The sequence below is a fragment of the Podarcis filfolensis genome, assembly GCF_964270895.1.
Source record: "Podarcis filfolensis genome assembly, chromosome: 9".
NCBI lineage: Eukaryota > Metazoa > Chordata > Lepidosauria > Squamata > Lacertidae > Podarcis > Podarcis filfolensis.
The window spans coordinates 19,090,393-19,117,160 of record NC_139610.1 but is presented as its reverse complement, the minus strand read 5'-3'; the positions used below and the strand labels follow the sequence as shown (position 1 = coordinate 19,117,160).

Sequence of the window (26,768 nt, the reverse complement as noted above, 5' to 3'; positions counted from 1 at the left end):
TTTACGATGGACTATTTGTTCATCCACATACCGGATGCAACATAACATTCAGGTTCACATATATGGCTGTTCCTTTAACTATCAAGATTTTTCAGCCTCTCCTTTTAGAAATGTCAACATGCCTGGTGCCCTCTCTCACTTCCCGTCCCCAGTCCCAACTTTGATTTTTCACATATTTTGATTTTAGTCTTTATGTATGTTAGGAAAAAAAAAATCAATTCTGAAACACAGTACTCAAGAGAAATTGTGAGGGTCTTTTGTTTTTTTGTTGTGGTACACAACTACCATCCCCTTCTTCTTTTACTCAGTATACTTCCCTTTTAAATGCCGCAGGAATGAGCGGGGGGGGGGGGATGCAAACGAAGTAGCATTATTTAAGTTTTATCATTAAACCAGTTTTCATAGCTTCTGAAAATGTAATAAAATGTAAATTTCATTAGCTGATGTATTCCTAGTAACCAAATAAACATTTTTTAAAAAACTTTTCCATTATACAGCTTGAAATTTTATATGGAGATTTCAAGCATGCATTATGAGACTGTGTGTGTGTGTGTGTGTGTGTGTGTGTGTGTGTGTAAATAAAACAATGAAAACTTTGTTCCCCATACCTTTTTAAAAAAAAATCATGAAAAAATGATATTGCTACATCTCTTCTCAGGTCATGTTTTATCAGTCAAGCATACAGATACTTTAAGCATTTGAAAAATACTCCTTTCCATATTGGGATTGAAGTTCTGGTGTAGCAACACATGGTTATAATAGATCTTCTCCATAACTCAGAAGCATTTTGTATATAGAAAATTATATATTACCTTATTCCAGCAATACTATAGGTATTCACCAATTTGTGAGTCTTTTCTCCAATTCTCAACAAAATGGATACACAAATAAAAATCTTAAGAGAAGTGTGGCACTATCCATCTACCCAGATACCTTTGCAGCCAACCCAAAGACCATCTCACAGGTAAGTTAGGGTTTACAGAGACAACAAAACAAGTGCAATATCAAAAGCCATCATATGATGGTGGCTCTTGCAGACAGAGATCTTCAAGGCAAATTCCCATGGCCTTGCAATCCACAAAAAAGTACTGACTTTCTTTGAACTAGTTCAGAATGGTTTAGGGTGCTTTGTAAGGCGAAAGATCAAGTGCTTTGGAAGTTTTCTTTCAATGACTTTCTTTAGTGGGTTACATAGATACATGTACTTTATAGAGCAAACTCTAAGTATGCAATCATTGTTTGCAATCATGGGCTGACATCATGTGCTCACTTAAACAGTCTACCAGCAATTATTCTGATAAGCAAATATAAGCTAGACCACACCAATCAGGGGTAGTTGTGTTGGCTTAAACTGTACTGTTTCACAGCCCGACTTTAATATGTAAGAGAAATCAATTTATTTCACACAGAAGCACATTACAAGCTACAGCCAGGTAGAATGCTTAAAATGGTCTGGTGATAGGCATGTTCAATCCACTACACTTAATTGTAGACACATTCTATTGTGTTTAACAGAGCTCAATCTGCAAAACAAAACCTCTTTTTATGCAGTTCCAAAATATAACAGCAAATTGTGTCTTTGAGTATAAAATAGTTTTCAGTCCTAGTCTGCAATGTAGTTACATAAATCCCAAGCGAAGAAGAAAAGGAATGTTTGCATCAAGTTATTTCAGGTAACTGTTGGCTGCTTGTTAGTAACATGATAAGACGAAGTCCACCCTTTCTTCAGGATCTCCAACAAATGCTTTAACATGGCACTCAAAACTTCTCAGAAATGCAGCAGTCTATCAAAGTTATGTTCACCGGTTAGCCACAATGTGATTTTGCATTTATTTTGGCCTAGCAGAGATCAAGAGTTGTTCACTCAGTAAGATTATGAATAACATCTTTCCGTCTCTCACTTTAATGCGCCAACCTCAGCACTTCAGAAGCATTTCAGTTCCTTTTGTTTTGAAGAACACACATCTATTTTCTTATCACTGACACTTCTGATAGCGGAATCATTTCAGTTGCAGAACAACCTTCAAGAGAAATACAAAAGTTGGAAGCAGTAAGTTTAAGTAGCAACGTGTAACAACTATGTAGGTTCTCATGCTCAGACAACATCTTACACAGCCTTTTAAAATGTTTGAATACATTTCAAACTTACACCCACACATTTTTTGCCTTTTTTGTCTTCTCATCTAAAGGATAAAATAAGTCTCTAATGGCTTTCACACAACTAAGGGGTGGATTGGTAATCTTCTTCCACATGAAAAATAGTAGGCTTTCACTTTCATAGCACTTTCTGCCAGAAGAGACATTTCCAAGGCAACAAACAAGGGCAGGAAGTCAGAACTGAAAGGGTCTCCAAATATATTGCCAATCATAGTGAAGTATTTTGAATTAAAGACAGCTGAATAACCCCACTGCTAACACTAGCAAGCCTTCCCATTGCATTTGAATTAAGTTATGGAGGACCCCAGGTTCCCATATCTTCTAACTGATATGACCTAAAGAAGTCTCTCCTAGCCCCAGATAAGGTTCCTATTACATAATGAGGGCTTTCCCCCAGCAAAGTTGTCCTATTGGCACAAGGACTTCAATCTGTGCAACAGGATTTTCTTTTCCTCTCCCTGTGCCTCCCAATCTGTTATGTGGGTTCTTCCAGCCCTCCAGAGCAAATGGGGAGGGCAAGAGGCAGGCAGGAAGAGGAGAGGGAGAGGACATCCTGTTGCACGGGCAGAAGTCCTTGCACCAACAAGACAACTTTGTTGGATACATCCCATAAAGTGTACTCTTTGCATACAAATAACTGTTACTAGCTTTATCAGGGAAATCATTTGGGTAATTTCAGCTTTCTAAAATAATGTGATACACACCTTATTGGCTGCTTCCAGTGAACTTATTAGGTTCTGTAGCTCTTCCTTATTCATTTCTATGGAGTACGGCTTGAGGTTACCATTCTCTGTCAAATCCAGATCAAGGTTTAGAAGTGGCATTTGCAGCATGGATAGTTTATCACTAGAGAGAGCAAGCTATACAGGAGAATAATTAGGGGGGGAAACAGCTTAGGCCAGTTATGATAGCACTTTTACAACACAGTGAGCAGATTCTGAAAGGCTGATAAAAAGCTTTTTATACTAACTATATAGTCATGAAGATGTACATTCAGGGTATCCTCCTATAACTGAGAACCCTGGACCAAAAAAAATTAATCAGAAACAGCAACAACAAAGATCTGAGCAGCTTTCTATATGGAGCAAATACACAGGTTTCAAATCAGCTGGAGTGAAATTTCCTCTGGAAATAACCCAGTTAAAGAATGTGAATTTGAGTTTTTTTAAACGACAATAAAACATAGAGGCCAAGAGTTCCCCCACTGATATTGGCAAGGGAGGAGAGCAACTGCAACATGTCTTCTTCTAGAAGAATTCTAGCTGCCATTAGGTGAGCTGTCTCTAGGAAGAGGTGTGTGATGAGAGAGCCCTCAATGCAGACACTGTTATTAACCTCAGATTTGCAGAAAGGGATCTGCCCCCAGATCTACCAAGGCCAAAGCAGCCAGTGCCCAAGTATCATAAATGGATCTGTTCCTTTGTTCTAGGGTGGGAAATACACTTGTGGAAGCCCAGCCCTGCTATGAAAACTTTACTGAAATAGGATTTTAAGCCACCTTGTACAGTGTGAGAATGTGTTGCCTTGTTGTTGAAGAGCAGTATGTATCCTAAATAAATACACTAATTCATATTTATACATATAGATTGTTGTGAAGTAGAACTGCCAAAAATATAGCAGGGGGTGGGATCCCCAGTGTGACCCATAAAACTGCACACATTATGGAATCAGCTGGGCTTGGATACTATGTCCTTAGCAAGGCAGTATAGAAGCACTCAGGAAAGAAACCTTGGCCAGACAGAAGCTGTCCATGTGTAATACATTGCTTATCCCAACCTAGCAAGGGAACAATCCACAATAAAGCAAGACTATCTACAGTGGTACCTCGTGTTACATACGCTTCAGGTTACATACACTTCAGGTTACAGACTCCGCTAACCCAGAAATATTACCTCGGGTTAAGAACTTTGCTTCAGGATGAGAACAGAAATCATGCTCTGGCAGCGCGGCAGCAGCAGGAAGCCCCATTAGCTAAAGTGGTGCTTCAGGTTAAGAACAGACCTCCGGAACGAATTAACTACTGAACTCAAGGTACCACTGTATTCAGAAAACATTCTTACTCCATCGGAGTAATTCTTTGGTTTATAGGATTCACTGCGATTTGTCAAAGTACTCACTGGCAGTGCTAATACAACCTGTCAGACCATATATGCCTCTCCAGCCTGCTCAGTTGCTGGACGCTTTCAAGAACAGAAAGCCAGCAAATACTCCCATAGACTTCAAAGGGTTTCACTTCTAAGGAGGTATTTTTAGGGTTTGGATGCAAACATGTTTGATGGGGTTTATAATCAACATATATACCTGAAGGTACAGAAGGTGGTCTGGCTGTAGGTATTGTTCACAAAGGCTGAAGATATGCACACATAATGAACTCAAATTAGCCAAAGGGGGAAAAGAACTGCAGATTAACCAGATTTATAAATTTATAGATTTATAAACCTTAGCCATAAAGAAAAGTTGCAAGCCCTTCAGAAATGAAGAGTCACGTGTGGTTACAGATTAAAAGCTCACAATTTCTCAATTAGGTTCCTGCTGAAATGTTCACATTCAACAAATAATGCTTTTAAGAACTCCAATAAGACACACAAAAAACCTCTCTTTATCTAATGGCTTCCAGAACATATTTAAGCAAGAGGCAATTTATAACCACAGCGAAGCAAGCAGAAGCACATTTGAAGAGTAATCACTCTTCTGAGCAAACATTTTGCATGATGGCCAGATGTTCTGCAAACTACCAGCTGCATAATTCTCATTAACGTGACCAAACTACTGTAATAGATTTAACACAGATCCTCTTATGCAGATCTTATAAACAACCTGAATGGTCTATATATAATCCAAGGGGAATTGTAGGTTATATTGGCATGTTACATTGCTACAACGTATTATGCCATACAGTAAATATGCTGTAAACCAGTCCAATTCAGGAGAGTGAAGAAATGCTGCATTATGTACATCGTTCATTTATTGCATAAGACAGGGGTCAGCAACCTAGGGCCCATGGGCCACAAGTGGCCCACGGGGTTTGTTTAACCGCCCCACGAGCCACCCCCGAACAGAGCCGGCCGCTCAGCGAGTCCCCGCGCGCTGTGCTAAACAGGCACGGCGCAGGGACTTGCTTCTGCAGTGCCAGAAATCGCGTCTGTGCGGATGCCGGAAATCGCAGGCGTACGCGATCCAGGCCACAGAGGGATCTCCGCTGGAGTGAACCGGCATGGCAAGGTAAACCTTGCTGACCCCTGGCATAAGACATAATAGCCAACTTCCTTTCTGTGGCTCGTCTCAATCTTACGAGAAACAAACTCTCATGATTATACCAACTGTTTAATAACAATTGTTTGGAATCTTTACTACATACTAAACAGCAGAGATGGGGAACCTCAGGCTGCCTCCTCTCCCCTCAGTTGGTCTGCTATAGTCTGTTTCAAAGTCTCATAGGCCACATATATTTGTCTAGATAGTCAGCATGGTACCCTCCAGATGCTGCTGGATTCCAACTCCCATAAGCCCCAGCCATTGTAGCTCAGGGTTGATGGAAGTTGCTGTTCAGCAATATCTGGAGAGTCACAGTTTGGCTACCCTTGATCTAGCAGTCTTATACAGCTAGGAATGAAACTGTTAGCCTAACCTTCAGCTGCCAGTCAAAATCCAGGAGGCGTGCCGAACAGATGCCGTTTGTTCTTTCAATCAGGGCATGCCTGATGTCATGCTTTCTGCCTTTCAAGCAAGTCACCACAGCTTTTTGAGAGTCAGAACTCAGCTCGTCCAATGGCTGAAGTGCCTACAAAACAAAAAAAAAATGGGAAAAACACGTAAACCTAACAGGCTGTACGATAACAATTGGCATTGTTTGTACTTGTAAATACAAGAGTTATTTTTTAAAGACCACATCATTTCTGTGTCTGTTTTGTAGGCACAATCAAAACCACCAGAATGCCTAGATTACGCCAGTTCTACCGTTACTATAAGTACTGACTAAAATATGGGCCTCAGTCTTGCAGCTGAGGACCACATGCAACTGGGTACCACCGATACACAGGCAAGAGCAGCTCCTACTGCTTTGATAACCAGCAACAAGCAGCTGGGCCTGCAAAACCCTTCATGTGCTCAGCTGTGAAATCCTACACTGCCTCCCCTTTGTCAAAGCTATGGTGTAGGGAAGTGCCTGAAAGAGAAAATGACTATGTGGCAGACTGTAAGAAATTCACACTAGGAATGACATGGCATCCAGCAGTGCATGGCAAAACTCCAACCTGGGAGTGCAGGAGGAGGCAAACGGAAAGCTGCTTGGTTTGGCTGCAGGTGTCTGCACCTGCCCCCCTCTTTCCAGCTGTTTCATGGTTCCTGATCATCTGATTACGAGTCCTCTAATCATGTAGCAGTGGAATTACTGTGGTTGTTGGCTGTACAATTATAGCAATACAGTCATATCTCATACAGTGGTACCTCGGGTTAAGTACTTAATTCGTTCCGGAGGTCCGTACTTAACCTGAAACTGTTCTTAACCTGAAGCACCACTTTAGCTAATGGGGCCTCCTGCTGCTGCCACACCGCCGGAACCCAATTTCTGTTCTTATCCTGAAGCAAAGATCTTAGCCTGAAGCACTATTTCTGGGTTAGTGGAGTGTGTAACCTGAAGCGTATGTAACCCGAGGTACCACCGTATTACGTTTGCTTCAGGTTGCACGTTTTCAGGTTGCATCCCGCGGCGACCCGGAAGTAATGGAATGAGTTACTTCCGGGTTTCACCGCTCGGCAGATGCGCAAAATGACGTCACGCACATGCGCAGAAGCGGCGAATTGCGACCCGTGCACGCGCAGACACGGGTTGCGTTCTGTTCAGGGTGCAAACGGCCCTCCAGAACGGATCCCGTTCTCAAACAGAGGTACCACTGTAGACGCCTTGTTGGGGTAATTTCCCTCCCCCCACTTTCATTTTTGGGTTTCTTAAAATATATACATACTATTATTTTTACTTCTGAAAATCTTGGGGGTCCCCCATGCTTGCTAGTACCTCCCTCTTGTTTCTCAGTGCCCCCATTTTGGCTTTGTTTATGTTGGCACTCACCAACTGGGTTCGCTATCAGAGTAAGAGATGTTCTAGAGCATCAAATCAAAATCAGAAAAATGGTAACCATTTCGGGAATAAAAATCAAGTACAGGCAGCTCAACGTGTTTTACCATCTGTAGGTTAATACATCTGAGAAGGAAAGTCTTTAACAGAACATTATCCTAAATGAAAGATTTAAGACATATTAAACTTCATTAGATTCTTTTCATAATCTACAAGAATTACAGAATACACTGGCTGAAGTACTAATGTATAATCTGTTTAGATTAAATTGAACTTAACTCTGCTTAATTTTGAAGTAGATACCTGTTGCAGATACACAAAGGTTCTGCTTATAACTTTCTCATAACAGTTTATATTACATAAATTAGAATAGCAATACTGAGTCTTTATTTACAAAGTCACAAAAAAGTATGGATACCTCTTCATCTGAGCGATCTTTGGCAACGGTACTTTTGAAATATGCCGAGGTTTGTTCTAGAACCTCCATCCATTCTGTCAAATTCCAAATAGTGTTATAGTCTTGATATCGAGGGTATGCGCGGCCACAAATCCCATCAATTACTTTGTGAAAGAACTGGAAATAATGAGTATAAACAAAGCTTTAAGAGACAGCTAGTTCTACTGATCTTGCATTTTGTTGGTTTTATTGATGTTGTATTTTCTGATGTTTGTAATTATAAGTAGCGAACAGGATCTTTGCACATCTACTTTGCTATGCAACACCACATCATTTGCAATCAACAGTTTGATCACTCCCAAATGACAGCCTTAGCAAAATTAATTAAAATTAACAAAACGGTCCTGCAGGACTCCGGGTATGCCTCTGTCCAGCAAGGGGTTCTGTTGAAATTACTGACTTAACAATCTGATCACCCACCCACACCATATGGAGACGGTTCAGAGCCATCTGTCCTCAGGGTTGGCCAGAGACATTTTGGCATCTGAGGCAAAACACAAAATGGCATCCCCCTCCCCACCTGGGAAGAAGAGGTGAGTGAAGATCTACATCAGGAACAAGGAGGGACCATAAAGATCTAGAGCAGGATCTGCTGTTCCTGTGGAAAGTGCTATGGGTGGGCTAACCCTGCCTGAGGTCACCTGCTGTTTCTGTGCCCAAGTCTGTGTTATTAACACACTATCTTTGAGCCTTTTCAGGTGCATTAGTGAAGAACAAGGGGTGCCAACTTGAATAAAATACGGGGGGGGGGGCAGGTAAGCCCCGCCCACATAACTGATCACATGACACAGCACACACACACACACACACACACACACACACAAAACTTGAATGGCAATGACCAACAATCTTAAAAATTATTTTATTGGGGGGGGGGACCATTAGGAGTTGACTCCTAAGGCGAAGGGCAAAAGCACCCGGTCATGCTGTGGAGGCCATGCAGTCAGTTCAGGGCTCCACCAGAGAAGCCCGCATGGCAGCTTCTGCCTGCCATCAACCCTTTAGAAGCTGGAGCACTGCTGGCATAAAGCGAATGGAACCTCCATGAACAGGAGAAGCTCCTCAGAAACCCTAGGGACGTTGGGGTCATTCGGGAAAGGGGACGGCCCATCTTTTCCACGCCTTGCTTGTGAACCGTCACACATATGATGGAGGCAAAACCCCGGGCTTTCAGGCATGGACAAACTTGGCCCTCCAGATGTTTTTCGGACTACAACTCCCATGATCCCTAGCTAACAGGACCAGTGGTCAGGGATGATGGGAATTGTAGTCCCAAAACATCTGGCGAGCCAAGTTTGGGAATGGACCACAGTCGCTCCTTCAGAACCGCCCCGCGCCTCTTTGCCTCCGAGCAAACCCTCCAACGCAAAAGGGAGCGCGCCTTTTTTACCCAATCAGCGGCCAGCCTTCCTCCCTCCCCCCCCCGCCGCGTTCTCACCTTCAGCCTTTCCTCAGCCGGCAACTTTTCCGTCAGCTTCATCTTTCTGCCCCACCCATCCAAGCTGCGCACGCGCGGGGGTCTTGACCCGCTTCCCCAGGCGAAAGCTGCGAACGCGGCGGGCCACGTCACCGCGCGCTGGCCAGGCTTCGCCCTATCAGAGCGCCGTAATAAAGCCGCTTCCGCCTCCGCGTCATCCTCCTCCTCCTCCTCCTGCGCAAGGAGCCTGCGCAGCGGCTGACGCCCCGCCCGATCCTTTGAACGCATTCCCCCCCCCAAGCTTCAAAACCGTGGCTCTCGTTATATTTGAGTTGAAGTGCTAGTCCGGGCCAGGAACTTCCAGAGGGGAGAGCAGTTGGTTAGTGGTCCTACCCTAAGGCAGATCTTTATATCAATGTGTTTATGTTTCAGCAGAACAAGCTGCAAACCAGGTCAAAAAGCAGCTGGTATATAATAAAAGTACAATATAAATTAGCAAAATCACAATATACTAATCGATCACATTAGATGATGTGAGGAGCTTCAATTAACCTTGTGACAAGAAATAGAAAAGCATCAATCAAGCCACCCCATGTGTCTCACCTAGGGTCTTTCGCCTGGAAGGACAGGTTATACCCACATTCTCACCTGGGACAGAAACTGCATTTTCCTCTCACTGTTGCCAACCAGCTAGCAGACAAAATGCTCATTAACCCCACACTAGAATAACCAGAGGCTGTTGAAAAACGGGTGAGAAATCGTACAAACTTTACCTACAGCACCCACTCCTGTCTCCTCTGTAAGATCTACAACAGTGGGTTCTTTTCTCCCTGGAGCATGAAACATTTTTCATTCATTCTCCCTCTGCTAGTGTTCCAGCCATCATGCACAGTGCAGAGGAAGTGGATATGGAGAAGTTTTGCTTCATCATAACTCTAGAATTCAAGGCCATCCAGCTAAGCAGAGAAACTCTCAATTAAAATTGCAGGACAAATGTTACAACAAGCTGAGTGCAAATGTGACGTGGCAGCACCAATTTGCATTTTATTTAGTGATAAGATGCTGCTGCATGAAACTGGAAGTTACAGTACAGTGAAAAAACAGCCCCTGGCTGCTTGCCTGCAATCTAGTTCAAGATTGCAAGGCTGAGGTTGGTGCCTGGTTTCTCATCTGAAACAGCAGCTCTTTCTGTCCAATAGACAGCAGCTCCTCTGCCATCCAAAATAAGCTTTGAACAATCCCAGATCATACATATTCATGAAGTTTGCACCCTTTGAGATGCATCAGCTTTTTTCCGTCCAAAGAGTTGTTTTTGGTGCTTCAAGTATCATGGTATTCCTATGTCAGTGGTTCCCAAACTCTACACCCCCGCGCCAACCACTTGAAAATTGCTGGTGGTCTTGGAGGACCACTTAATGATTTTTATGTCTCTTGTCACAATTGTAACGTGCTGTGCCAGATGCTATATTATTTTTCATTGTATTTCATTGCTTCTTTTATTTCTTATATTGTATTTTATTGTATTGCATGTTTCATTCCATAAAATTCAAATTACAGTATAATAAAACACACTATAAGAGTTAAAAGAAGTAATCGGAATACAATGAAAAATCAATGTGGATATTTAATGGGGACATGCCACAGGCCACCAGCATGAAACTCTAGGAAAGTCCTATTGGTTTCAGTGGGAGGCAAAAGGTCGGGAATCTTTTGGGTTTATACTCTCATGCTCAATTACTTCTGGTTAATTATCACTTAACAAACTTAGTACCTTATGATATTCCCAACCAGGCAAAACACACCAAACAGTCTTTTATCTGAAATACAGTAAATGTGGCATATGTTTTGTACCAGGTGGTTAAAGCAGTCTATAAAGTTTGTAGGTATATACATATTGGGAGAGGGGGATCTTCATAGTACATCCAAAGAAAATGGTTGAGGATTCTAAAGTGCATTAATGATATTAGAAGTGGAACTAGCATGGTAGTCACTTTCGTTCTAAAGTCATAAATAAGAGTGTGACCTTCTGCTTTTTGCATCAGAGACTACTGATTTGGGAGCCTGACTATCTGAAGGACTATCTGTACCAATATGAGCCTGCCTGTGCATTAAGATTGATGTCTGAAGGCCAATGGGTATTGGGAGCATGGCTTTTTAGGCTGGTAGTTCCAAATTTATGGAATTTTTTTCTCCCTGGAAATCCATCTGGCTCTGCTCCATCATTATTAGTTGTTGTTTTTAAAGAAACATACTGTATTTTTCCATGTACTGTGTAAGATACCCCCTATTTTGGGGGACTCATATTTAAGAAAATGTGGGGGCCCCATGTATAAGACACCCCCTAATTTTTTACATTATTTTGTAGTAAAAAAAACCCCTAGTCTTATACACAGAAAAATGTGGTATTTTAATTTTCGTCTACATTTTTCATAATTGCGCTTTGGTTTAACTTATACTGTTAATTTTAAGGGGTTGTGAGTTTTCAGATAAATGATTTCATGTTGTTGTGATTGATTCTGGAGTTGTACACCACAGTGTGAAGATTGTTATGCCCTGAGAGTTGATTAAGAAATATTTTATTAAATATTGATATCCAGATATTAATTTGGCATTCTAGCCAAAGACTGTCTTGTCATGATACAAGGTGAGGCAGTTACCTCAGCAGGTTTGGGATACCACTGAAAGCAATAGTGTGGGAGATTGTGTCTTGGGAATCAGATTGATTCACAATCTGCCCAGAAGACTCCCACTTATTTGCCAAGGGGTGGTACTCTATGTTAACTAGTAACAGAGGTGGTTGTTCTGAGTTTTTTTGTCTCAGGCAACAAAATGACTTGGGTGAGTCCTGATCTTAGTGATTCCCAATGTGCAGTGCCTGTCTGCCAGGCACCAGGTGAAAAGTCTGGAGAAGACAATTTAGGGGGGCATTCAGGACTGTTAGTCACATAGAATAAAATGCGGAGATCTCATTTCTGTCACAGTTGCTGTTAACTAAAGTGGGAACTCCTGGATATTCAAATACAAACAAATATTGTATTTCTAGGAAGGCACTGTTCCTAAACAAGAGTTACTAGGATCCCAGCGGGACTTAGAACTAATAAAGACAGAAGGAGTAAAAAGGGGGAAATTAGACAGAAGTTAGCAGCTGCAAAAATAAATACGTGAAAGAGAAAAGTAAACACAACAACACAGAAGTTGACACGGAAGCCAACGCTGCATTGCTCTAAACGGGTCCTCGTGGTGCAGAAATAAAACTGCTTGCACATTTGCAAAACTGAGATTCCTGCTTTCGGGGGGGGGTGGACTAGATGACCCTAGGGGTTCCCTTCCAGCTCTACAGATTTCTGTGCTAGAGTTGGGAGAAGAGAAACGCCTGAAGGAGGCGTCAGAAAGGGCGGAGGCCGGGTCCTTATGGCTTTTGTGGAGGCGATTCGCTGTCCCAGCCTTCCCCGCCCCCCTCACCTTGGTTGGTTCTTCCTACTGCAGCCGGCGAAGTGGGCGGGGAGGGGATCTGCTCCCAGCTGCAGGCGGCTGGCTGCGAGTCTAGGTTTCGGACCGTAGTGGGAACAGCGGCGGCAGAGGGGGATCCTTCGAGTGCGCGGGGAGAATCGAGGCCGTTTTTGTGATGCGCCCAGGGGGAGAGTTAGTAAGAGGCATCTTCTCGTGCGAATTCATTCTCTCTCGTCTTCCCCTTCCTTTTGGTGCGCTGCTGATTCCCTTTCTATCCAGAGCGGTTTACCACCCATCCCGCTCTATCGGAATCCCCTCGACATAGTCAGAAAGTTCTATTCTCCTGGCTTTGCTTTATTAAATCGGGATTTTACTGTACTTGATATTCATCTAGAAAAACGAACGTAAGTATTCCTCAGACGCTCCTCTCCAACGCTGCAAGTCTTGTGCATCTTTATTATAATATACTGTATACACCTTTCATCCTAACGTCCCAGGGGCAGCCACGTCACAACATTACAGTACCTGGTACAGGAAGCCGCACTGAACTTTTAGGATTTACTTCTGAGTAGGCAGAAGTAACCTAAGGAAGGTTTTAACACAGCCACATGAGGCAAACCTGTGTATCGCTCAGAATGATTGATTGTGTTTTGTCATTCAGTTTTGTATCTTCCAAGTAGACCAGAAAAGGTATAGGTGTGTGTTTGCAAACTAGGTTGGTGCTCTTCTATTTGTTGAACTTTATAGGAAGTTAGAACAGTTTTGGGGAAAGTAGAATAAAGCCTCATGTGATCTTTGTAATTATGGATGCAGGGCAGAGCTGTGTGGAGTTTGTAAGCTGCAGTTCAACGTTTGCATTTCATTAGGACATTTGATGGCCAATCTTTTAGGCTTACGCGTGGTAAGTCAAATCTAAAGTACAGTGGTACCTCAGGTTACATACGCTTCAGGTTACAGACTCCGCTAACCCAGAAATAGTGCTTCAGGTTAAGAACTTTGCTTCAGGATGAGAACAGAAATCGTGCTCCGGCGGCAGCAGGAGGCCCCATTAGCTAAAGTGGTGCTTCAGGTTAAGAACAGTTTCAGGTTAAGTACGGACCTCCGGAATGAATTAAGTACTTAACCTGAGGTACCACTGTATAAGGTAGGCCAGCACAAGTGTTCCATACTACTTGCCTTGGTGTGGCTTTGTCTGTAGAATCTGAGCTGAAGAATAGGTAGCAGCACTGTTTAGGAATGAAAGGCAGGAGAGTTGATTGACACTTATCCTGTGGGCAGGCCTGTAGGCTCTCCTGCACTTGTCCAGGTGTGCCGCAAATCCCCACTGCCTATGCCACAGGTTCTCCATCCGGGTATTGGGGCTTTAACATTTGCATTCAGTATTAGGGTTCGGTCTTTGGGAAAGTTCAGCCTGTGGCCTCATGGCACAAGCAAGCTGGATTTTCTTGTTTTGCCCCTATTGAACATAGTGAAGTAAAGAGAGGGAATTAAATTTTTAGGCAGAACTCTGAACATTTATATAGTACTTCCATACGTTTAAAGAGCTTCCCATGCATTATCTTGTTGCAGTCCTTTAGAACTAGCAGTTAGTGTTATTGGTCCCCATATTGCATGGGTGGAGGAGATAAAGAATGAGAAAGAGAGTGTGGCTTGCTTTTAGACCAGCTGGTGAATTCATTGCAGAGGCAAAATTTGAACCAAGGAATTCCTGACTTGTAGATCATTCTCTGCTGTGAACACACCATATGATTTCCCCCAAAGAATCCTGGGATCTGTAGTTTGTTAGGGTTGCAGCAAATTGTAGCTTTGTGAGTGATAAACTACAGTTCCCAGGATTCTTTGGGGGAAGTCAGGTGCTTTAAACGTATTGAGCGTGTATTGAGCCTGGTGGTCTTAAGATTTTTGTTGTCTGGGGTTTTTTTGGTAACGGATTGGCTTTGATGTTAATTTGTACTTTTAATAGAGATGGTTATATATATATATATATATATATATATATATATATATATACTATTAATTGCCCTGTGTTTTGGATTGTAAATTCCCTTGAGTTACTTTGATGATTAGGCAGGAAACTATAAAATATTTATTTTGAAAAAAAAAAAAAGAGTACCCAGGAGGCCATTTAGAGTTCCCTAGCTACAAACTAGAGATTTCCTTTGTGCCTTTAAATACCCTGGGAGATGAGGCAGTTTTGGCTTCTCCCACCTGTTTTTCATGTGGGCACTTTCCATCTACTTCCCTCTCCTACCTGTTGCATTGTATAGCCTAGAGACCGGTTTGCTACAGCAACCTTAACTAGAACTCACTAGTAAAATGGCAGCAATCAGCATTGTATGTGAGTATTTTGCTTGTGGGTTTATTGTAGCAAAAATAACAATAAAATAAAACCAGATGCTCAACTCAATAAGCTGAGTGTCAGTAAAGCATGTAGGATCATGCCCTGTTCTAATGCTGAGTGAATAATTATGCGTCAGACCATGCTGCCCTGCACAAGATAATTAGGCTTCCCATTTTCTGAGTTGATTTTGTCAGATCATGTGAAAAGGGTTTTGATTTTGTTATATCTTCCCCACTCCCAGCCCCAATGAAAGATTCATAATCAGATTAACACATGGCTGATGACAGCATAGAGACCTGAAGTGCCATGTTTGTGCCACAGCTTGTTTAAAGTGGAAGGGTTAATAAGCCTCGCTATGACATTGAGTTAGGCCTGCATTTATACTTGGTATACTGGCCTGGTTTTCACAAAATACTAAACCATTATTTAGTGCTTAAACCACCAGCCCTCTGGTTAACAGCCAGACACACTGATCTATTGTGCCACAAGAAGCATCATGTGATGACTTTCGTTCATATTTAACTATGCAAGAGGAGTTTATATCTTGTAACTTTTTGTGTGAAAGATTTTTTTTTAACATTCGTCCTTCCCTTTATTTTGTAATCTATCATTTGCAGCATCCCCCCCCCCACTTCAAGGATTCAATTCTTGTTGCACCACAGCCTCACGCCTTCTTGCTTTTCCAAACTGAAAGAGATCTGGTGTCTGTCCATAGCTCCGGGCAGACTTTCAGCATTTTCTTCTTTGATTTCTTTCCCATCTGTTAATAAACTGGTGTCTCGCCAGAGCCATAATAAATCAAAGTTAGAGTCCTCTTTAGAGGGTAATGCCACAAATCATTCCGATGTTTTCACACAGTTCCATTCTTTCAATCAATCCGTAAATATTATGAAGTTCTTGTTAATTCCCTCTTGCATTCCATTAATAATTGCATTCCATTAGTAATTACATTCCATTAGTAGTTAATTTTTTCTTCGATGAAGGTTTGCTTAATCATAAAGTAGCATATATAATGTAACGAGAGAACAAAGGCTCCCCTCTACCTACATACCAATCCAGTTATGGCGAAAATCCTCTCCAGATCAAAACCTTGGCACTCAGTGGCTGATTCATTTAGCAGGTTATCTTGTCTCCTTCGTCCAGAACACATCTGTTTCTTAAGTCCAAATTCAGATCCATCTTAAAAAACAGAAGTACCTCCGCTCATGGTGGCTGCATTGAAGAGTTTCCATTACGTGCAGTGCTATGCACTCAGTGTCGCCACCGCTTCCGCCCCGCATTCCATCGGAACGAGAGGCAGGTTTCGGACGACCTGCGAGTGAAAGCTCACACCTCGACCCTGGGGAGGGCTTGCAAGGATAATTACTCTTAAATTATCCTTAATTTGCTGCACGGCCAGTGTCCACTAGCGTGGGATGCGCTGTTCACCATGGCAGCGAGCGCCGGAAGTCCATGTTTGTCTTTCTTCAAAACTGTAGTTACATTTCTGATTGATAGTCCTTTTACTGGTGGGGATTCAGGAGTTGGTAGGCACTCTCTCTATTTCAGTGCTATTGTTTTCAAAAAAATCTGTAAATTCAGCTATAAGCAAGGCATTTTCTTGGGCTGCCTGTGGGACACCTAGTATAAGCAGATTGTTGATTTTTAAAAAAATCTAAGGAAGACCACTTACACATCAAAAAAGGATGCTCAATTCCATAAATAGGAGGCAAAAAGAGGCCACATATTTGCACATGCCAATTTATTTTTGTATATATATTAATCTGTGAATAATTGCTATAATTTCAATGGAAACCCAGTGCATCTCACCATCATGAGGAAGACTGTGACGAGGTGACCTGTTTGCCTATTGCTGTTTATAATAGACAAGGCTATTGATCTCCCTTATAAGACTGGACTTCAAATAGAAAAATCATTCAAATAGAGGACATTCCTCTGGCAGCTGTCTTCAGTAAGGTGGGACACATATCCCTTCCCCACATATTCCACCAATTTAATCGTCTTCCCGGTGATCCCTGCAGTACACATGCTCCTCTGTTTTCCTCAGAAAATCAGCTTGCTCTTCTTAGTTGTCTGTGTAAGGAGACCGGGCCTCTGTCCTCCTTGATACATTTTAGTATTAAAGTAAGGCTGTGGAAGGGGGTCTTGGAGTCAGAGATTAAGCGTGTGGCTGATTGAGGATCTTGATAGTCTGAAGTTAACGGTTCTGGGGAGAGGAAACGTTCTGAATCTGACTTCCTACAGACTTCAGGTTCTCTAGGGTCAGTCTTCTGAGCCTAGTAACAATTATTTTTTGGGTCCAGAAGGGAGGGACCAGCAGTTGTACACAGGTGTGTGTGTGTGTGTGTGTGTGTGTGTGTGTGTGTGTGTGGCTGAGAGGAGCAGGCCAGTGTGGGAGCCATGGAATTCTGGAGCAGCCATCTTGTGGGTCACATGACTCTCTTTCCATCTCTTCTAGAATTTGAGAACAGTGGGAGTTAGTTTATAGTTCTGAAGAGGAAGTCCCTGAGCTTAAGGAAGGCGGTTGCAGCTCAGGGGCGGCCCAAGTTTCTGTGCCAAAGGAAATCCTGCCAATATCTTCCAATGGTTGAGAGCCGCAAGGCACAGCCTCGCTGCTGTTTCTCCTTCTGCAACGATCCCCATACAGTACCCTCCCTAGTTATTTCTTCTCTGTCAACGGACCCATCTGTCAACACTGCTTCCGTATTCCCCCTATTATTCTCACCCCCTTCCTTTGCCCGGGCCTTGCTTCCCCCTCTCCCCTTTCTCAACTTCTGCCAGGCATAATACTATTCCTTTCTCTCTGCTTTCCAGCAATATTACTGCTTCCTCCTCAGCCTTAAGCCCTTCCCCATGCTCCCGGGATCCATTTGGCCACTGTGTGGCTAGGGAAAGGGACGAGAGAAGGAGAAAAGGCACTCTAACTCTCTCACACATTTTTTGACTTACCCTTATAGACAAGCTTCTTTCGTTCATCTTTCTAAACCTGTCGGGAGCCGCACCTGAACTGCACGGCAGCCATATATGATTTGTGAGAAACGGTTTGACCGCCTAGGCCGCAGTCCCGTAATACAGTATTTTTTCATTTAAGAATTATGTTTAGAAAGCCTGCTGTGCTGCTCCTTTTGCAAATCCCTTCAGCGGCGATGGCTAAAGAGTCGCTAAGTGTTGTTGCATGAAAATAATGTTACTTTGCTTTGGAGCTGTGTGGATCCAGAATAGGTAAGGTGCTATTTTGCTTAAACTACTTGATGTGTTGTAGCAGTTGCTAGGCTGGAGAAATGGTTATGTGTCTGGTCGTCTAAAATGTGGCGCCAAGCATTTGAAAGGCATTCAGCCTTACTAAGCGAGTGGCACTGTTCCCCATAAGTAAGGGGAGCGTGGGTATAGCCAAGGGGGAGCAGGGAGGGGCAGCTGCCCCCAATAAATAAAAATCAATAAAAAATACATAGTGAACTGAGGTTCTGCCCCCCCCAACAAAAATCCTGGCAACGCCCATGATGGGGAGACCATTTGTCCCTCAGCAAATGCTACCATCCAGGTATCTTTGGCATTGTCCCTTTGGGATAGCTTTAGGTGTTGTCCCAAATGTGGTGGGATGTGGGATGTCTTGTGAAGGGCTTAAGGCCCCTTGGTAGCTCTTGGTACGTACTGAGTTTTGTGAGAAGGCTTTTTTTGGGGGGGGGGATGTCCTAGTTCGGCTGCAACATCTGCTGAGCATCTGCTGTTTCGATCCCTTACATCACTGTAGGGCAGGGGTCAGCAACCTTTTTCAGCAGGGGGCCGGTCCACAGTCCCTCAGACCATGTGGGGGGCCGGACTATATTTTGAAAAAAAATATGAACGAACTCCTATGCCCCACAAATAACCCAGAGATGCATTTTAAATAAAAGGACACATTCTATGCATGTAAAAACACCAGGCAGGCCCAGCAAATAACCCAGAGATGCATTTTAAATAAAAGGACACATTCTACTCATGTAAAAACACGCTGATTCCTGGACCGTCCGTGGGCCGGATTGAGAAGGCGATTGGGCCGCATCCGGCCCCCGGGCCTTAGGTTGCCTACCTCTAGTGTAGGGCAAGGAAATATTTCCTATCTGAAGCTCTGGACGGCTGCTGCCAATCAGTGCAGACAGTATTGAGCTAGGAGGAGTAATGATCTGGTTCAGTATAAGGCAGTTTCCAACTCTACTACTTGGGTCAACGCAAACATCGAGATAGCAAACATCGAGACTCTTCAGAGAGTGGTCATGGGGATTATCGGTTTGTTTTTGTTCTTATTTTTATTATGTATTTTGTTTTTTATATTGTCATTTTGTGTTGCAAACCGCCCCAAGATCTTTGGGTATAGGGAGGTATGCAGATTTAATAAATAATAAAACAATACTAAATAAAACTTTATGTTGGCCCTTACCGTGTTATTAGCTGGCCGAAAGGGCCTTGCTATTTTCAGGTGTGCTTCTCGTTTTTTAGTCAGCAGTGGCTCTGTGCACTGAGCAGTTTCATTTCTGGCAGAAATGTAGCAGCGGGTGGCTTTCCTCTTTGTTGCGTCTCCTTGAGCTGCACCTGATTTTCTACCTGTTGCTGAGCTGTTGAATGCTCAGAGCTGCCCTCAGGGGCCGGGGAGGCAGCACCCTTATATATACTTCTCCATGTCAAGGTTTGTTATCTGGAGCCAGTCCTCCTCGTGCAGAAAGATTGCGTAAGCTGCTTATCGACTTTCTCTGCACACTGAAGAGCAATCCTGCAGCGTTCATTGTGGCAGAAACAACTATATTTGGGTCAGGTTAGGTAATGCAGCCCACCAACAATTTGACTTTCTTGTTCCTGTACGTATTTCCTGAGGAAGTTCTCCACACTTAGGGCTAGAAGGTTATATCCTTACGAAGGAAAGAATCTGCCTTGGTTTAGCATCACTGATTTCAGGACATTGCCAAACATTACAGGAGAGATTTGCTGGCATGAGTCAAATATTTTGGGTACATAAACAGAAGGGACAAATGTACTGATGTGGTATCTCTGGGTGTCCTCTCAGCTAGAGAGCTCTGAAGTTCCCTTACTAAATGCACATGATAGACTGCAGAGTGATCTGGAATAAACATATAAGCAATCTGCAGGAAAACCCCAAAGGAATATTTTGGCAAATCCATATTGCTGAGGTTACACCTACACGGCAGTTTTTGAAAGGCACTGAGCTTCGCACTTTACTTGTCAAACAAGTTTTGTTTGGTAAGTAGCCTTAAAGATAAGCAGAGCTGTTGTAAAGAAGTACTATAGATGCTTTGGGTATACCTACTTGAAGACTCGCACCCATATATTAAAAAGGTACACTAATTAGAATTTGGACTTCGAGCACTCAGGATGTGGGAGGGAGAGGCAGACTGTTTCATTATTTTACTTCCCATTATAAATACTAGTCACTCCTTCAAGTGCAAAAGGAGTGACTAGTATTTGAAATTGAATTCTCAGGTACTCATTAGGACACCTAAAGGCTTTAAAAATTTATAATAAAATATAAGAGCCCCTTGAAACAGGCATTGGCCATTATGTCTCTGTTTTTAAGTATATTATAGTTGATTGTTAATAGGTTATATCTCTTTATTATTGTCCTTTGAGAGACTATGAAGTGATTGGGAAGAGTTTGGTATTATCTTCCATTTTAAGTGGGACCAGTTCTCACTGCCTGTGCTATGTTGCTTTTGGTTTTTCCTTGCTATTCTTACGGTTCTGTGCATGTGTTGAGTAGTGGATCTCCACTGTGGGTGGGTGGGGGAATTATTTAACCACAATCACATTAATTCCCTGGAATTAATGCCGACCATTGCAGGGAATTTAGCCCTGAGAATTGGCCTTGAGCTGTATGGGATTGATCTCTGTTTCAAATTTTAAACTCACTGTCACAATATGTAATAACATGACTAAGTTAGACAAAACAACACTTTTAAAACATGATAAGTTGCTCTCATACAGGTTAAGCATGTGCAGTATTAAGGTGGATAAATAAGTATTTACTAGACTGTAATTTTATGCATGCTAATTGCCAGAGTCACACCATGTTTACTGTACTTAGAAAGTCCAGTTGATTTTATTCTACCTTTATAGCTTTGTCTCAGGTTATAATGACAGTTAAGATCACATAGTATGCTACTTTATTTCTTTTAGGGTGATATCCATCATTAGTCCTGTTCAGAGTAAAAGGTAAAGGGTAAAGGGACCACTGACAATTAAGTCCAGTTGCGAACGACTCTGGGATTGTGGCACTCATCTTGCTTTACAGGCCAAGGGAGCCGGTGTTTGTCCGCTTCCACAGACAGTTTTTCCGGGTCATGTGGCCAGCATGACTAAGCCGCTTCTGGCGAAACTAGAGCAGCACACAGAAACACTGTTTACCTTCCTGCCGGAGTGGTACCTAGTTATCTACTTGCACTGGTGTGCTTTTGAACTGCTAGGTTGGCAGGAGCTGGGACCAAACAACGGGAGCTCACCCCGTCGCAGGGATTTGAACCGCCGACCTTTCGATTGGCAAGCCAAGTGGCACAGTGGTTTAACCCACAGCGCCACCCGCGTCCCTCCGTTCAGAGTACACCCGGCTAAATAAATGGAAATCACTACTACTATCTGTAGGACTAATCTTGGATATCACCATTAAAATAATTCAATTCTGCTCAGTGTATGTTGGTTTAATTTTTAACCTTTAATGGTTTAACCTTTAAAATGTTTAATGGTTTAACCTTTAAAATGCATTAACAAGGTTTATATAAAGACATAATTTGTGTTCATATGGATTGCCGTGACTATGAAAGATGCAGAGATAAACTCTAATTGATGCTGATTAGTATCTGGAATGGTAGGTAGCTCTGGGGCTTGTTAAGACAAGACCTGGATCAGGTTATCCACAGATGTTTATACAGGTTCCAACATCTCTGTAATGTTTCACCATATCAGAAGCACTTTTCTATTTAAACGTTGCTTGTGTGTTCAGTTTGGTGAATGATAATTCATGAACTCTTCTGTAGACAATGGATTCTATGGTTTTCCTGAATAACGGAATCTAACAAGTTGGTAGGGCTTTTTAAAGGTGAAAACTTGTTTAAGAAGGGATGAATTTCGGATATTTGTGTACTACCTTTCTGTTTGTAATTAACAGTTGATTTCAATCTCCCCCAGTAATGTAACATTTTTTTATCTCGACCTTCCCTTCCTACACACCCTCTGTTTACCCTTCCCTTCATTCATCCTTGCCATCTCTTTCTCTCCCCCTTTGCAAAATGAGCATAAGTTATGCCTCAAGTATTTATATGCCATTTAATATTTCTAAGAAAAGAAAAAGTTACAGAATGGCTCCACTTTCATCCATTGCACATTTAAAATATAAACGTATAGGTCATAGTAGCACCCTAAGCTTCACAAATCAGGTAATGCTAATATGGAACCAAACATCTACCTGCACCACTCAAATTGGTAAATACAGTGGTAGTTGGTAACTGGAAAGACTGACAGCCAAATCTAGAATAGAGCCCAGGAAGTGAAAGGGTAAGTCATCTCCTCCCACCCTCCTTGCTGTTGCAGACATACTCGTAGTTGCAAAGAGCTCAGTTGCATTGTCATTCCTGAGATGTTGGAGTAGGCTGAACAAAACGTGGCTGCAGCAAAGGCTGTTGGTTTCTGGCAGTTTGCCCCGTCTTCCCTGAATGAGATTAGTTCCTTGAAAGGTTCTTATTTGGCCCTAGGAAGTTATAGGTAACTAATGAGCTATCTGGAAAACTAGTTCATGGACTGGAGATAGACTGCATTGGTAGTTGTTTCAAACCAGTTGCATATTTCCTCAGAGGCCCTTGTCCACATGCCCTGCTTTCAGAAGTTAGGTGGGCAGCTGCTGGAGAAAGGGCCTACTCTGTGGTGGCACCCAAGCTCTGAAACTTTACTCCCAGCCGTGTTCACCTGGTGCCTTCACCTCTCTATCTTTTAGGCATCAGACAATGTCTGCCCTGTTCTTACAGTGGCAATTGGGATAGGGTGTACTAAAAAGCAGTGTTAGAAACTCAGATATATGTTAGATGCCAAATGGCTCCTTGAACCAGGGTTATAGTCGCCAAAACAGAATGCTTAGTTGCCACTAAGGATGGCTACACAGTTGTATTTTTGAATACGACGTTTTGGTTCCTGAAATTCATTCTGATTGTGCAGATAAAATATAATGGATAGAATTGTACAGGATCTGTTGCTAGCGTGTGAAAACAGCCAATAATATCCAAGGATCCCCAGGCATGCACCTCCAGATGGTGGAGACATCAGGCGCTATCCTGGCACCCAGGATTCTTCACTTGGTTGCAAGTGGCTGATAGGCAGGTGCAAGATGCACCTGGCAAATTTCAAATGCTGCTAAAAAGAATGGCAAAAATACCCACCAGAAACAATGGGAGCTCCCTGAAGGACCACAAGAAATAATGGGAACAGCAGATGTCAATTGATATGACCAGGCACCATGGAAATAAATATGTTGTTGTTGTTGTTTAGTCATGTCCGACTCTTCGTGACCTCATGGACCAGAGCACGCCAGGCACTCCTGTCTTCTACTGCCGCCCGCAGTTTGGACAAACTCATGCTGGTAGCTTCGAGAACACTGTCCAACGATCTCATCCTCTGTCGTCCCCTTCTCTTTCTGCCCTCCATCTTTCCCAACATCGGAGTCTTTTCCAGGGAGTCTTCTCTTCTCATGTGGTGGCCAAAGTATTGGAGCCTCAGCTTCAGGATCTGTCCTTCCAGTGAGCACTCAGGGCTGATTTCCTTAAGAATGGATAGGTTTGATCTTCTTGCAGTCCTTGGGACTCTCAAGAGCACCATAATTCAAAAGCACCAATTCTTCGGCAAGCAGCCTTCTTTATGGTCCAGCTCTCACTTCCATACATCACTACTGGGAAAACCATAGCTTTAACTATACGGACCTTTGTCGGCAAGGTGATGTCTCTGCTTTTTAAGATGCTGTCTAGATTTGCCATCACCTTTCTCCCAAGAAGCAGGCATCTTTTAATTTCGTGGCTGCTGTCACCATCTGCAGTGATCATGGAGCCCAAGAAAGTAAAACCTCTCACTGCCTCCATTTCTTCCCCTTCTATTTGCCAGGAGGTGATGGTACCGGTGACCATGATCTTCGTTTTTTTGATGTTGAGCTTCAGACCATATTTTGCGCTCTCCTCTTTCACCCTCATTAAAAGGTTCTTTAATTCCTCCTCACTTTCTGCCATCAAGGTTGTGTCATAAAAACAGGGAAATGGCTCCCATTGGTTCCAATGGACATTCTTGTTATTTCTTTTCATAGATCAAATCTGAAGTAATTCATTTTAATGCCTATTTGACTGATAATGAATTCCTGTCAAGAGACTTGGGCAAGGCCTACTAGCGTTGTAGGGATTTAAACTCGGGTCCCTGATGTTTCAAGTGCAATACAGTTACAAATGCCTCAGGTTTTAAATGCTTCAGGTTACAAACTCCGCTAACCTGGAAGCGTTACCTCGAGTTGAGAACTTTGCCCCAGAATGTGCCGGTGGTGCAGCAGCAGCAAGAGGCCCCATTAGCAAAAGCACGCCTCTAGTTAAGAACAGTTTCAGGTTAAGAACGGACCTCTGGAACGAATTATGTTCGTAACTAGAGGTACTACTATATCCTATCCTCTGAACCACACTCAAGACAGATACCGTTCTACACAAACACTGGAGGTTGGATAGCAACTGAAGCTACCAAGGACTGGGTTCAGAACCTATCAGTGTCATTCTGTCTAAACTTTATATGTGATTTATTAAAATGAAAACACACATAAAAAACTTTCCGGTTGCAGGTAAGGGGGTGGAGAGAATGGTGACTGGGCCATTTCAGGAGGATATGGATTACCTGGATCTGTTTCAGACTTGGTTCAGGCATTGTTTGGGACTGAATCAGCCTTGGTCATCCTGGTGAATGACCTGTATCAGGACAGGAGGAGTGCATCTTTGCTTCTGCAAATGTAGCTAGTAGCAGCTAAGTGACTGCTGTGGGTCTTACCACAGTGGTGAAGCTAAGGTTAAGAAAAGAGTGACGCTCCTCTCCGATTCAGTCCCAAACAGTGCCTCAACCAAGTCTGAAACAGATCCAGGTAAAACCAAGGTAATTTGATTTTTTTTTTCTTTTTAAAAAAATGGATTCCGTTGAATTTTGTACACTCTTAAGTGGTGCAGTAAGGAGTAACGATAACAACAAAAGCAAAAATATCAGTCTCTCACGATTTGTTATAAATAAACTAATGCATACACAGGGAGGAGAGAAACAAGGAATGGAAACGAAAGATAGTTAAGCACATTAGTTAATCAAATCTCTCCAGAAATCTGAATCTCAGGCTGGTGGTTTGGAACCTGTAGATAAGGAAATCATGCAGGCAGAGGGCCTTCTCGGTAGTGGCACCTGCCCTGTGGAACACCCTCTCATCAGATGTCAAGGAAATAAACAACTCTCTGACTTTTAGAAGACTTCTGAAGGCAGCCCTGTTTAGGGAAGTTTTTAATGTTTGATCTTTTACCGTGTTTTTAATGTCCCCAGTGGCTGGGGAAACCCAGCCAGATGGGCGGGGTATAAATAATAAAGTATTAGTATTAGTATTATAAATGACTTTCCCCACTGCCTTCTTTATCTCAGTCAAAACTAGGCCTGAACAGCCTGTGGTGTGGATTCAGTGAGCTGAACTAATGGCGAGGTTTCATTCACCGGATGCCTAGTCGCCCACAGTGGTTAAGCTGGAGTAGCTCAGTTAAGACCACATTTCCATTGTGGCTTTGGCCTTATAAAGGTGTCATGACTGCCAGCACTTTGTTATGCCTCTTCCCGCCCCCGCTCCCCAGTTCATTGAGAAAAGTTCCTTAGGCAACATGATCTTGGTGCACATTTCACAGATAGTGCCCCTGGGGCACAATGTTATCCTCTCTCCCTTAACAGCAGTTCCTTGCATTGATGCTGACTCATGGATTTGGGTGACCAGCTGTGAGTTTAAATGGCTTTTCCTTTCAAAATGCTGTTATCAGCTCAGGCTCACACAGCTTTAACCGTGGTGCTATCCAGAGTTGGCTTCAAAGCCAGGTGTCTTTAGTGCTCTATCTACAGGCTATCGGAACAACTGCAGAAGCGAACATATTACAATACCTCTTCATGGGGACTATAGCGGATAGGAGATATTCTGCAGTGGGGAAGCAAATCCCCATTCGCCACTGTTTTTGTATCGGAAAAAGCCAAACCAGGTAAAGAAAAACAGGAAATAGCTTTGCAAAAAAAAGAGAGAAGAGAGAAAAGTCTGGGTGTGAGAATACATTTCCTAGGTATTATTTATTTATAGGTAAAGGTAATGGGACCCCTGACCATTAGGTCCAGTCGTGACAGACTCTAGGGTTGCGGCGCTCATCTCGCTTTATTGGCCGAGGGAGCCGGCGTACAACTTCTGGGTCATGTGGCCAGCATGGCTAAACTGCTTCTGGCGAGCCAGAGCAGTGCAGGGAAACGCCGTTTACCTTCCTGCCGGAGCGGTACCTATTTATCTACTTGCACTTTGACGTGCTTTCGAACTGCTAGGTTGGCAGGAGCTGGGACCAAGCAACGGGAGCTCACCCCATCGCAGGGACCCGAACCGCCGACTTTCTGATCAGCAAGTCCTAGGCTCTGTGGTTTAACCCACAGCGCCACCTGCGTCCCTATTATTTATTTATACATCCTAGGTATTATTTATTTCCTACATTTTTCTAATGGTTCGTGGCCATTAACAATTTTTCCCATCTCCTTCATTCTCACAACAACCCTGTGAGGTTGGACGCAATCCGATAGGAGCTGAGCAGGACCCTTCAGCACTGGTTGA

At 43.0% G+C, this 26,768-nt stretch overlaps 2 protein-coding genes across 23 annotated transcripts in view; one reads left to right on the top strand and one right to left on the bottom strand.

The window, feature by feature from the left end:
- Window positions 1-651: 651 nt before the first annotated feature.
- Window positions 652-9,268, bottom strand: COMMD8 (COMM domain containing 8). The gene is made up of 5 exons (XM_083630853.1): window positions 9,127-9,268; window positions 7,650-7,805; window positions 5,786-5,938; window positions 2,862-3,017; window positions 652-2,021 (listed from the first exon to the last, which is right to left on the bottom strand). The coding sequence occupies exons 1-5, from the start codon at window positions 9,166-9,168 to the stop codon at window positions 2,001-2,003; spliced, it is 528 nt and encodes a 175-aa protein (XP_083486979.1). The 5' UTR covers window positions 9,169-9,268; the 3' UTR covers window positions 652-2,000.
- Window positions 9,269-12,594: 3,326 nt separating this feature from the next.
- Window positions 12,595-26,768, top strand: part of ATP10D (ATPase phospholipid transporting 10D (putative)) — a 67,904-nt gene continuing 53,730 nt past the window's right edge. For 5 of the 22 annotated variants that reach the window (XM_083630100.1, XM_083630098.1, XM_083630115.1 and 2 more), the window contains exon 1: window positions 12,622-12,959. Coding sequence is in view for 6 of the 22 variants with exons in the window: in XM_083630109.1 (XP_083486235.1) it covers window positions 12,731-12,806 (76 nt within the window). In the remaining 16 variants the exon portion in view is untranslated. Of the gene's footprint in view, window positions 12,960-16,266; window positions 17,249-17,268; window positions 18,119-26,768 lie in introns of those variants that run through there. The other 17 variants (XM_083630110.1, XM_083630097.1, XM_083630111.1 and 14 more) reach the window with 12 other exon arrangements.

Coding starts and splice junctions, on each gene's coding strand:
- COMMD8 (XM_083630853.1), bottom strand. CDS start 9,168: ATGAAGCTGACGGAAAAGTTGCCGGCTGAGGAAAGGCTGAAG. Junction 5,939..7,649: donor AAGATCGCTCAGATGAAGAG/GTATCCATACTT, acceptor TTTGTTTTGTAG/GCACTTCAGCCATTGGACGA. Junction 2,022..2,861: donor CACTGGAAGCAGCCAATAAG/GTGTGTATCACA, acceptor TTTCTCTTGAAG/GTTGTTCTGCAACTGAAATG.